Source organism: Wolffia australiana, chromosome 20 (genome assembly GCF_029677425.1).
Source record: "Wolffia australiana isolate 7733 chromosome 20, ASM2967742v1".
Lineage (NCBI taxonomy): Eukaryota > Viridiplantae > Streptophyta > Magnoliopsida > Alismatales > Araceae > Wolffia > Wolffia australiana.
Window position 1 is genome coordinate 1,758,556 of NC_135854.1, and position 12,885 is coordinate 1,771,440.

At 50.1% G+C, this 12,885-nt stretch overlaps 1 protein-coding gene across 1 annotated transcript in view; it reads left to right on the plus strand.

The window, feature by feature from the left end:
• Window positions 1-274: 274 nt before the first annotated feature.
• Window positions 275-12,885, plus strand: part of LOC144715978 (NADH dehydrogenase ubiquinone complex I, assembly factor-like protein (DUF185)) — a 68,001-nt gene continuing 55,390 nt past the window's right edge. The window contains exons 1-3 of the mRNA XM_078590942.1: window positions 275-608; window positions 740-851; window positions 10,002-10,084. Of these exons, the coding sequence (XP_078447068.1) occupies window positions 375-608; window positions 740-851; window positions 10,002-10,084 (429 nt within the window). The 5' untranslated portion in view covers window positions 275-374. The remainder of the gene's footprint in view (window positions 609-739; window positions 852-10,001; window positions 10,085-12,885) is intronic.

Consider the following 12,885-nt stretch of genomic DNA (forward strand, 5'->3'; position numbering starts at 1 on the left):
GAGAACAACTAAAAATTAGGACATAGGATGAGATGATCTTCGTCCCCTCCCATCCATTAGACTATCCTGCACTATTCTTTCTCTCTCTTTTCTCCATTCTTTATCTATCTCTATATCTCTATCTTCTCCCTATTTGGTCTCCATTCTCTAACTATCTATCGATTTCTCTATCTCTCTTCTTTTTATTTTCTCTACTTTCTCTCTCTGTCTCTATTCTCTCTATTTTCTCTCCATTCTCTCTCTCTATTTTCTCTCCCTATTTTCTTTCCATTCTCTCTCTCTCTCTCTCTATTCTCTACATTCTCTGTCTCTCTCTACTCTCTCTCTCTCTCTCTATATCTCCCCCCCTTCTCTCTCTCGTAAGCGGAGCGATCATGGCGCGCCTGGTAGATCAATGGCGCCGTTGTTCCCGGGCGTTCCCTACAACAACTTCGATCTCTGCACCGGAATCTTCACTCATCGCCAGACGACTTCTCCACTCTACTCTACTGATCCGCGCACTCTCGCCATACTCGCCATCCTCGTTCTTCTCCACGAATTCGAACCTCGCAAGAGCCGCCGCCGACACCTCTCCTTTGCCGCTGCCGCCGCCGAAAAACCCCGTTCTTGTAAGCTTCCAGTGATTTAATTTCGATCATTTGACGTCTGATGTTGAATTTATCGTTGATCTGTTGGTTGCAGATTCTGATAAGCTTCTGAAATTCGTTTTATGCTGATCAATTGAATTTGTTGGTTACAGGTTCGGGATTTCGTTAGGTCTGCCTTGTACGATCCTGATCATGGGTATTTCTCCAAGCATTCGGGTTCTGTTGGGGTCCTGGAAAGGAGCATCAATTTTAACAAGCTTCAAGGTAATGTGATTATTTCCATCTTGTAACCAATGCAATATCTATCCAGAGATGGAATCTCATGGAAATACGGATCAGATTTGGCTCATAAAATGGCACTTATTTCATTATGTTGGCGGACACTTGGACCGAGTGTGTCCTGTGCACAGATGGTGAAGAAGATTGCTCTCATCTGTTCTTTTGGTGCCCGTTTGCTCAGGCAATTTGGGGCAGCCAACAAATCCCAGGGGTGGACGTTACTTGAGATGAGGCGTTCGTGAGCTCTCTCTGTTGTGGAATATTTAGGATGGAGTCCGAGTGGAGAAAGATATTTGTGGTGTTATGGGATGTATGGCTGCACCGTAATGAGATCGTTTTCAAGGGCAGGACAGCTTCGAAGGAGGGCATCATTCACAAAGAGGAGGGTCTTGTTACATACTGGTTTAGAAAGACATGAAAGGGGGGATGAGTTTGGTTATGCTTGTAACACATGTTTATATCTAATTAGTATTGGATTGATCACTGATTCCAGGTGATCTTCCCCTTTCACCTAAAAAAAAAAATCATAATGTGGGGCATTGAATGGAGCCACTTTTAGGAGTGGTAGTTTTTGGTAGTATGCCCAGCTCAGCTACTGCTAGCATGTTCTAGAAGGTGAAAGTTTCTAGAAAGATCTAGAACTATCAAGGATTGTTAGTTTTTGACTTTTCCCTATCATTCTCACTGTTAGTCAGCAGCCCTCTCTTCCCTTTTCTCACTCTTTCCTTACATGTTTAAGTGGGCCAACATGGTTTTGTGCCATTTTGGGTTTTGCATAGGCAACGTCCAATATTCCAGATCTTGTTAAGCAAAGGGAAACCTGGACACCTTTCAGGATTTCCAGGATATAGTTATGATCAATTAATGGGACACACTATAAGCGGCCCTGGCATTCCTTTTATTTTGAGGTCTTGTATTTATATGTACGGGCCACGTATCAAAGTGGCTCACCTTTCTTTCTTTCTTTCTTTTAAAGTTGTGTCCAAGTCGCCTGATACATCATACATACTGATAGGCAATAGAAACTGTCGATTTAAACTGATGATAGTTGAGCAGAATGGAGCAGAAGAGAGCAAGAGAGAAAGAACAATTTTTTTCACAGAAAAAGGCTAAACGTTACACCAGTTTATTGGGTACATTTATACTAGCCTTCTAACGTCTAGTCTCCTAACGGCTAGTTAACAGCTAGTTTGACTAGCCGTTATCGATTCGATCTGGTACCTAACCAGATCGGATAATGGGCTTAGGGGCCTGATATCTGTCTGAATGCTTTTGGGCCTGTTAATACTTGTCTTCATATCATTATTCAGCCCATATATTCAACAGAAGCCAAAAGCGTAGCAGGAAATAGCTCCACCCTCTGTTCCTCTGTGGATCGCCTTCCACATTCCAGACCTCTTCTAGCTTCGTTGCTGTGCACATTCCAGGTTGAGAGGCAGTTGGAAGGTTGGCAAGCCTAAGTGTTGTCCAGAGGTGGTCGATTGATGCTAATGAGGTCTGTCTTGTCAGCAATTCCCATCTTTCAGCTCTCATTGTTCAAGATGCCAATTGGAATTGGTCAGAGAATTGAAGGCCTGATGAGACATTTCCCAGGGAAAGGCACCGGAACTAACCAGAGTCAAGGGCTGGCACTAGTTGCTTGGGATACCGTCTGTAGGCCCACCAAACAAGGTGGTGTGAGTGTATTGCATATTCAAAGCATGAATACGGTACTGCTAACAAAATGGGTGACAAGGATCATACAACCTTGCAATGACCTAACCATAAAAATCCTGAGAGACAACTACGGTCGGGGTTTTTATGTGGGATGAGAAAACAGTCCAAATCAGGGGGGCGTCGCCGTTTTGGCAAGGCCTTCAATAAATCTTTCCCAAAGTCCGGGTAGTTTTATTCAGTCTAAATAGGTGACGTTTCTCTTTTTCCATTTTGGGCAGACCACTGGTTGGCACGCGGGCCCTTGCGAGAAGCATTCTGTTGAGACCCACTGATACTCGTAATGAAAACTCCAAAATGTTGTCCTCAACCAAGTTCGAACACAGAACAAATGGGAAAAGGGGGAAAAAGATAGAGGGAAACAGAAAGGAATGGATGGAGCAAGCTTGCTCCACTTGTCGCCAGGAGGCTTGGTGGCAGGGTTGAAGGTCGTTATAGGAGCAGGAATGGAGAGGAGTTAGGGTCAGGAGAGAAGGGAGAAGACTCACGATAAGATTTTGTTCATGCCTCCCAGCTCCCTGGTCTCCTCTCTTAAATAGAGGGTTGGTCGGGAACCAAAACGTCCCCCAGGGAAGTCGAAGCATCCCCCGGGGAAGTTGAAATGTCAGGGGAAGTCAAAGAGTCCCCCGCGGAAGTTGAAACGTCAGGGGGCTTTTTCGACTTCCTTCTCTGGTAAACCCTTAGCGGGGTCTTAACACATTCCCTTGGATTTTTGCGCTCGCCCGATGCCCCGGGGCTATAGTGGGAGAGCGCTGGGACAGCATATGGAACCCAAGGGTTGACAGCACCCTGTCAGACCAAAGACTAGCCGATTTCTTGGCCATGCAACAAGCGCCTAAGCAGATCCGCCCACAACCCGCGAGAAAAAGATGGCTGGGATGGGATGAGTGCTCCCTTTTCTGTTTGAAAGCCCATGCATGGATCCACTAGGGAAATGTGGAAGACCAAGCTACAACCCAGGCGTGCCGAGCCGTTTGGCGCCTGAAGGTCCTGCTTAAGGTAAAGATTTTTGGGTGGCTCTTGTTCCGAAAGAGATTGGTGACCCGCGTCTTCCGCAAGAGGATGTCTCCAGATGCATCGGCAGCATGCGTATTGTGCTCAGGAGGCGACGAGGATTGTTATCACCTGTTTTTTGGGTGCCCGGTGCATGCACCATTTGCGCCACCCGAGCATAGCTGGTGGTGACTGCAAAATCAGAGGAGGCCTTCTTGGAGTCCATGCAGAAAATCAGACAAAGACGAAGAGAAGTGGGGGGCCAAGTGCTGACAGCACTTTGGGGACTATGGCTCCATAGAAATGATGTGATCTCCAGGAGGATGAAGGCCTCAACAGACGTGCTAGCCGGCGGAAAAGCAATTTTCGGGGCATAGTCGGAGATAGACTGGGTTCCATTGCAGGCTCTGATCGGGAGCCCGAGAGATGGAACTGAGCAGTCTACAAAGACGTCTTGTCCGTTTATGTCGCAATCTAGCCTTCCTTGACCGGAAACCCTAGCGCCCGAGGAAGAAGAAAGAAAGGACTGGGGACGAAGCTGCCGGTCGGTTCAGGGCGGCCGTTTTTTCCTGAAGCGGGGTTCCACCCCTCTCGCCGACGTGAAGGATCTGCTGAGGGTTTCCTTTGGCGCGATTGTGCAAAATACATGGCACGGATATACGTTGGAAACCTGGACGCCAGTTTTACTAAAAGGGAGCTTGAAGACAAGTTTGGACCTCTGGCGCTTTGAGAAGTGTATGGGTGGCCCGTAAACCTCCAGGTTATGCTTTTGTTGAATTTGCTGACAGAAGGGATGCTCTTGATGCTATCCGTGAGCTTGATGGCAAAAATGGATGGAGGGTTGAGATGTCTCATGGGGGAGGTAGCCATACTCGGGAGCGACATGTGGGGTCGGCTATGAAGTGTTATGAGTGTGGCGAGCCGGGGCATCTTGCCAGAGTGTGCCGACTTAGCATCGGCTCCAGAGGATGGGAAGTGGAAGGCGCCGAGTCCTAGCCCCAGGCGACGAAGAAGCCAAAGCTATGGCCGTAGGGCCTGGCGGGCCCCCCCGCGCCACGGACCGAATGACCGGGCGGGCAAACGGCGAAGTCCAGGCCGTGCGGAGTCGGATGCCGACGCTGGCAAACGGAGTACTTTTGCAGACATACTCCGAGAAGCTCCGCGTGGGGCTGGCTCTGGTGCGCACCCTTTGACAGCCCGATTTGCCCAGCGAGAAGAGCATTCCACACAACAGAAGCGACGGCTTGAACGAATCAACGAGAACTGTTGCTTCCGTTGCCTGGGACGCGGACATGTTGCAAAAGACTGCAGAGATCCAGTAATCTGCCGCCGATGCCGACGCACAGGTCACCGCCGATCCGAGTGCCCAATGAACCTAAAGCTGGGAGGCCGTGCTGACTCGAGAAGTTTCGCGGAGTTCAGAGTCACCTCTCATCGGGGAGGTTCAAGGAGGCGCTCCGACATTGGAGGCAGTTCAAGCAGGTTTGGCGGAACACTATGCCCCGCTTTTTCAGGCGGAACTCCAAATGGTGGACGAGAAACAATTCCTACTTAGAAGATTGCCTCGGGCAGCAAGAGAAAACATCTGTGGATGGCACCAGCAGATGCCGGCGCAAGGAACAGTCAAATGGTGGGGAGTCAAAAAGACAGACGGGGGATGCAAGATAAAGAACGGTACGATCTTGGTGGAGGCTCATGGCATTCCGTTCGGATATCGCTCAGTGGAACACGCAGCCCATATGGTGCGAAAATTTGCTCGCCTTCGCCGGATTATATCCACCGGGCTGGAGAGCGGAGACCCTCTAATCACAGTGCTTGAAGTGGAACCCCACAACGTCGGCATGCTCCCTCGATCAGTTTTATGCGGCGGCCCCAGGGGCCCCGGGTTGTCCAGCTCTTGGTGGTCCCACCGCCTCCTCCTCTTCCTCGATCGGCCAACTTTGTGATGGTCGGGAACCCCCCCACAGGCATCGAAGGGGACGGACAGTCCACCAGGGGAACCTCAGGGCCTCAGGCAGGCCGAACAGAGTGGAGGCAAAAGTCTGCGGCGCTTTCCACGATTGGCTCCGAGGGCGGTTCTTCGAGCATTCAAAATTTGGGGCGCAAACCTGCGACAACGCGCGATGCAGCTCATGAGCAAGCAGCCAAGAATGACTCATCGGAGGGGGGAGAAGCATGGACTCAAGCAACAAGGGAAGGTGTCATGGCAGGCGAAGGCCACCTCCCCAGCTGCCCCTATCGCGGCTGAGCCCAGCTCCCAGGGGACAGCGCCAGAACGTGTTGAACATCCCAAGACGAGAATGATTGCGGAGGCAGCAGGAGCTATGATGGCTTCGACAGTAGAGGGCGCCACGGTAGCCTCCCCATGAATTGCCTCTCATGGGCGTGCGAGGCCTCCGTGTGACGGCGAAGGCAGGAGTAGTGGGAAGATATATCAATGAATGGGGGGCAAAGGTGGTGTGCATCCAAGAGACTATGTTAGAGCAGGATCTACCCCAAGTGTGGGGCGCCCTCGGCCGGGGGGGTGATGGAGCACACGTAACCGGTGATGCAATTGGCCGATCAGGGGGTATTGCAGTGGCTTGGAGGGCGGAGGACTTTGATAAGCTGGAGGAGTGGAAAGGGCGGCATGTGGTTGCAGCCCGTTTGTCCAACCGTGAGGACGGGCGGACATGGGTGGTGGCCTCGGCCTACGGACCACCGGCCTCGCGAAGAGGGGAACTGTGGGAAGATATTTACTCCTTTGCCCACAAATTCCAGGAGCTCCCGATTCTCATTGGTGGTGATTTCAATGTGACTGTGGCGGCCGAGGACAGGCCAAATGGCTTGGGGGGGATGGACCCAGGTTCGGCGGAGTTCAGGAACCTACTGGCCAACTGTGGATTTCAAGAAATGGGGCCCTCGGACCGACGATTCACCTGGCGAAGCGCAGCAGGCCCTCTGGCGCGCTCTCGGCTCGATCGATTCCTATGCTCCATCGCTGCTGGAGATGTTTCCGCCGCAGAGGTCACGTCCCGACCCCGCCCTATTTCTGATCATACTCCTATTTCCTGGCAGGCACAAACAGGAACTGCAAAGCCCCCCTATTTCAAGCTAGATCGTTCCTGGTTACGAGAGGAGGGCTTCAAGAGGCGAGTTGCCGAGTGGTGGGGTACCGTTCCTGCTATCGGATCAGCGTCGGCACGGCTGGCTACTAAGCTGACAGGGCTCTGCCGACACCTCATCGACTTCCGCCGGAAGATTCGCGAGGACTGGAACCAAACCAGGGACGCTGCTCTTGCGGAGATACAACGATGGGACACAGAGGAGGATAGCCGGCCTTTATCAGCGGAGGAGTTGGCGACGCGTCCATCGGGGCGTAGTGGCTGAGGAGGATTTAAAGACTGAAATGGACTGGCGACAGCGATCACGGCAGCTTTGGCTGGCGGCAGGGGATGCAAATACCCGCTTCTTCCATCAAGCAGCAAGTGGGAGACGAAGAATGAACAAGATCAACCATTTACGGGTGGAGGACAGTGGTCAGCGGCCAGACGGAGGTTGGGCGTGCCTAGCTAACCACTTTCGGGCTTTCTACCGTCGGGGACCGCGTAACAAATGGAAGTGGTCTGGAGCCGACGCACCCAGGATCTCGGAAGAGCAACGAACTAAGCTAATCGAGCCTTTCTCAACTGAAGAGGCTCAGCTGGCCATTCGTGGGTTGAATGCTGAAGGGGCTCAGGGACCGGACGGCATGCCAATTTTCTTCTACAAGGAGTGCTGGGATATGGTGGGTCCGGAGGTCATGGCGACTTTGGAGGAATTCCGGAATGGTACCTGCGAGATGGACCGGCTGAACAAAGCTTATATCGTGCTTATCCCAAAATGTCTGGGAGCTGAACAAGTGGGAGAGTTCAGGCCCATCGCTCTCTCCAATTCGATATACCTGATCATCGCCAAGGTACTTGCCAACAGACTTCGCGAGGTAATCGGCTACTTAGTGAGCCCTCTTCAATTTGCTTTTGTCCCGGGTAGACACATGGTGGAGAGTGTGGTTGTGGCAGAGGAAATTCTTGCGGCCTGGAGGCGAACAGGCACCTCCGGATTTATGTGGAAGGTGGACTTTGCCAAGGCATATGATACGCTTGACTGACGATATCTCTGGAATGTATTGCGCAAGCGTGGTTTCCCGGAGGTTTGGGTGCGATGGATGAAGCTCTGCGTAGCGACCAGCACTTTTGCAGTCCTAGTCAATGGCCGACCTCAAGGGGGCTGGATCCACCCCCAATGGGGTATCCGGCAAGGATGTCCACTGGCCCGGCTTTTATTTATATTGGCGGCGGATACCTTGACGCGGTGCTCGGAACGGTTGTGTGCAAGGGGGCTGCTCAGAGGATTTCACACCCCTGGCTGGCCTAGCGGGATCCCACTCCTTCAGTATGCAGACGACACTACTTTTTTCATCAAGGGATCGGTGGAGGAGGCTGAGAACCTCTAGATCTTGCTGGACATCTTCTCCGATTTCTCTGGACTCAAACTGAATAGGGCCAAGTCTACACTCGTCGGTATCGGGCTATCTCCAGAAGATTTGTGTCAGTGCTCCCAACTTCTATATACGCCGATTGGCTCCCTGCCCATTCGGTATTTGGGCCTGCCTCTCACTGATGGCTGAGTTGGAGCACGGGAATGGCAACCGGTGGTGGAGAGGGTTGAACAGCGGCTGGGAGGCTGGCGAGGTCGTCTCTTGTCTCGAGGAGGGCGACTGGTCTTGGTGAAGGCTGTGCTAGCCGCGATTCCTCTACACTTCATGTCAGTCTTCAGGATGACGGTGAGCGTTCGTAGAAGGCTTGAAAGCTGCATGCGGCGATTTTTTTGGAGCGGGCCCAGTCAAGGGAATCGAGGCGTGGCCCTCGTCAGCTGGGACACTGTATGTCTCCCACGTCACAGGGAGGCCTCGGTGTCAGGCACATTCAGCACACCAACATGGCTCTGTTGATCAAATGGGTACGTCGACTGATGCAGCCTCCATCAGATCAGGTCACGGCGGTCATGCACGACAGCTACGGAAGGGGAATGGACTGGGAGCAATGGGCTACACCCCTCCGAGGGGACTCCGCTTTCATCAGGGGGCTGAGGGGGGTCTTCGCCAAGGCTCAGCCTCTCTTTCGGCCGAAGCTAGGGGATGGAACCAGCCTTCGATTCTGGTTGGACGATTGGACCGGTCTTGGGCCCCTGCGAGACCTATTCCCCAGATTATATGGTCTCTCGCCCGCCCCAGTGCCCGGTTCGGGGATGTGGGACAATGCGTGGTGCCCAACATTACCTGCCCATCTTTCCGAGCAACGAATGGAAGACTTCCTCAAGTTACAGCGATTGATTGCCTCTTTGCAGCCGCAAGAAGGGGCGCGGGACACCTGGGAGTGGCGAGGAGCCAGTTTTTCGGCCAAAACTGCATACTGCATTCTGCGGGGACAGGGGAGTCCAGCAGACCGCTCCCTCATACCCCGAAGTCGTATACTGTGGAGGCGGCGAATCCCACTGAAGGTGAAAATCTTCGGCTGGCTTCTCTTGCGGCGTAGACTGGTGACGCGACAGTTCCGTCAACGCTGGTACCCGGGGAATACTGCCGAATGTGTCCTATGCTCCGAGGCAGTGGAAGACTGTGGCCACCTGTTCTTCCGATGCCCGACGGCCCAGGCTGTGTGGCAGGCGGCCGGGGTGGGTAGCGTTGACCCCGCTACTGAAGATGACTTTTGGAACTCCATCAGTGGTGGGCTGTTCCGCCGGGAGCCGGAGGGGCAACGGATCTTCGCCCACCTTTGGGTGATATGGCTACACCGAAATGAAGTCATCTTCAAGGGGAGGCCTCCCTCCGTCGATGCTATTCTGCACGACGCTAGGGGATTGGCAAATTTTTGGAAGAGAGGTGGCTGTGGCCCCCTGATTTCGTTCCCCTTGTAATGCATGACTTGATTTTCTATGTCATTATATCAATGGCAACGGGGGGTCCCTATTCTGGGGAACTCTCTCTATTTTCCTCAAAAAAAAAAAAAAAAACAGACGTGCTAGCCCATGAGATCGAGGGCCTCATGGTGACATGGTTCCCTCAAGATGGGAATGGAGAGGGAAGAGGTTGAGCATACATTTAATAGATCTTTAGGGCTTGAGCCATGTACTTCTCGGGTGGTTACCGATTTATTCGGGTGACGGCCTTAAATGTTTTCCAAAAAAGAACTCTTTATAATGGGCTTGGGCTGTAATTATAGCAGCATTTCCTAGGTACTAGACTATATTTTCTTGGCCTAACAAGAAGGCAAGCAGAGCTGGAGATTGCGATCAGCTGGAGGCCGAGAAAACATTATCTTACATTTGAACTTTATTTTGCGTTAATTAATTATTTATTTTTGAAAGATATTTTGTGTTAATTATTTTGGGTAGTTTTAACTTTTACAGGTAGGAAGGCTTACACAAGACACCTACATCATCTTTACAAGAAGCATGACATTTCTTGGTTCACACCAGTGGAGCTGTTCAAGGTACAGATAACCTTTTCTTGTAATAGGCCCATAATATAATTATACTATGAAATAAAAAATCTTTCTTTTGAGTATGCAACTTCAGTCCAAAAAATATGGTCCCAATGATTTAATAAAAAATACTTCCGATAATCAAACACCCAATAGCATTATTTCTTCCTCATCATTACCTGTGATAATGATATCCTCCACATACACTAGGAGGATTGTTACCTGTCCGGAAGGCGAGTGCTTCACGAATAGGGTGTGATCAGGGTGCCGTTGTGTGTATCCCATGTCTTCTAAGCTCCGGTAGAATTTGCCAGACCATGCCCTCGGAGATTGTTTGAGACCATACAATGTCTTCTTCAGTCTGCATACATTAGAATCAGATGTGTCAAAATAATATCCTTCAAATCAGAGGCAATTGCATATAAATTTCTTCATCTAAATCACCATGTAGAAAGACATTTTTAACATCATATTGATGCAGTTGGCTTCCTAGACTTGCTGATACTGCAATCAATATACATGCTGTGTTCAGCTTTGCTACTGGGGTAGAAGTTTCATTATAATCGATTCCAAAACACTATGTATAACTTTTGGCCACTAACCGGGCTATGTATCTTTCTACGGATCCATCAGCTTTATATTTCACGGTATATTCCCATTGAGATCCAACTGTCCTTTTACCTTTTGGTAGATCAACTATTTCCCATGTGCCGCTTCTTATGAGAGCTTCCATCTCGACATTCATTGTTTCTACCGACCTGTCATCTGCTAGAGCTTTCCTTGATGGTTTTAGAAAAATGATAGAATCTAGCATAATGAGAAATGTCTGAAATTCAGAGGAAGTACGGCCATATGTCACAAAAGGCGAGAGGGGATACCTTGCACCGTGGGTACAAGTCCTCCAGCAGTAAAAAAATATTCTATCTCTACCATATGAAGTATAGGTGGAAAATTTTGTGCCATAAGGAGTCATATGGTTGGTGGCCCCAGAGTCAAGAATCCAGTCCAAATAAATATGACTTTCAAGGTATGATGAATTACCTGGTCTGGTAGTTGTTCTGGCCATGGAAGTAGAGCTGACTAAGGCTTTAAGCTTCTCAGGTTCTTCCTTGAGATTACTGACTTCATCAGTTTTGGATTTTGGCATATATTCGGTGTTTATTGATTGGACAACTCTCCATTGTCTAGGTCACTTCCAGTGCGCACAGAATGAGTGAATTTTGGGAGGTTGGCAATGCAGATCCCAGCAGTTGTCTTTTGTATGCCTTCATCATTTAGAATAGTGACGTAGAACATTTTTTCTGTAGACTTTAACTCCTTGACTCTTACTATTTAAATCAATCCCCTCATGCATACTAGCCTTATTCACACCTTTTGAGTCTCCTGCAGTCTTCTACCCTTCACCTTAGCCGTCAGTCATGTTCCATTCTCTTCCTTCCAAACACTAGATGCCACCTGTAGTCAACCTTCCTCTATAAGGTTGATATCCTGCTCAAGGTCAGGATTTTTTTCTTGATTAAGAATTTGGCTTCTTACTGACTTATATCCTGAATTAAACCCACCCGGGGTTTAAACATCCTATCCCTGAAAGTATGCTCCCACTCATCTGAACTTTAAATTGGACGTTAGTGATCCAATTCTAACCATATAGCCTGAAGTTCATTCACATATTCCATCAGAGTCCTGTCACCTTGTTGTAAGTACCGTGCCTTGATGACAAGCTCAAAGGTCACCTTGTTGTATTTAATTTTGTCCCGTAATCTAGTAGAACCCCAAGCAGGTGTCCCTTTAATCCCATATCAAAAAACCACAATGGGGGTACTAAAATGGTTGTGGCGTGCTAGTGTGATGCATGTAGAGAGATGAACAAGAGCGCGGTCAGGCAGATAAGTGTTACGAACCTGGTTGGTTCGTATCAGGAGAAGACGAGAAGGGAGAGAGAGGGCGCCGGGATGGACGTCGGCGTGCCGGGATGGACTATGGCAGGTGGGGGCAGGCGGAGTGGACGTCGCCTACGTGAGGAGTCCGGCGGAGTGGAAGTCGCCGGAGGGAGCCAAACTCATTTCTGAAATACTTCTTGGATGCCCTCCTCAAGGGAGGGCTGTTCTATTTAAAGAGACTACAAAAGGTCCAAATGACCTAAATGCCCCTAGTGGGCTAAATGAACAAAAAGGCCTAGATATGTCAGGGTCGTATCAATAAGACAGTGGTTTGAGAGGCCGCATGCTCTATCAGGAGCCAGTGAACTCTGAGCTCACAAACTTTTCCCCCTCTACTTTTCTGATAGATACCTTGTTGCTGGTCTCTGTTGAAGAAGGAAGTACTTGAAGAAAAAGGAGAACTACATACGAGGTAAATTCACGATCACCAAGGGAAGGGAGGCAAGAGGTGACCCATAATGTGGCATTCTAGATGCGAGACATTCATGATGAGGTTGGCGAGGATGTTGGCATCACAATGGAGGGCAAGGGAGTTCCGGCCATCACCAGGATGGATGGGCGATGGATGGAAGGGCGAGGAAAGACAATTTACGATAGCCGAGCTACACAAGGTCAAACAAGGAGAGGTGGCAGTGGCGCATAGGGGATTCCTCGTGACATTGCCAAACGATCGAGTGAGAAGGTGAGACATGTGATGTGTAGACGGAGTTTTGCAAGAAGAGATGATGGAGTGGAGACAAGCAGATGTAGGGAGGAGATGAGGAGCAGAGCGGAAGTAACATACCCCACGACAAGCACAAACAGTGGAGTTGGGGGAGAACATGTGGCAGAAATAGAGGAAGAGGACAGGTGGCTGAGAAATGGTTCGTG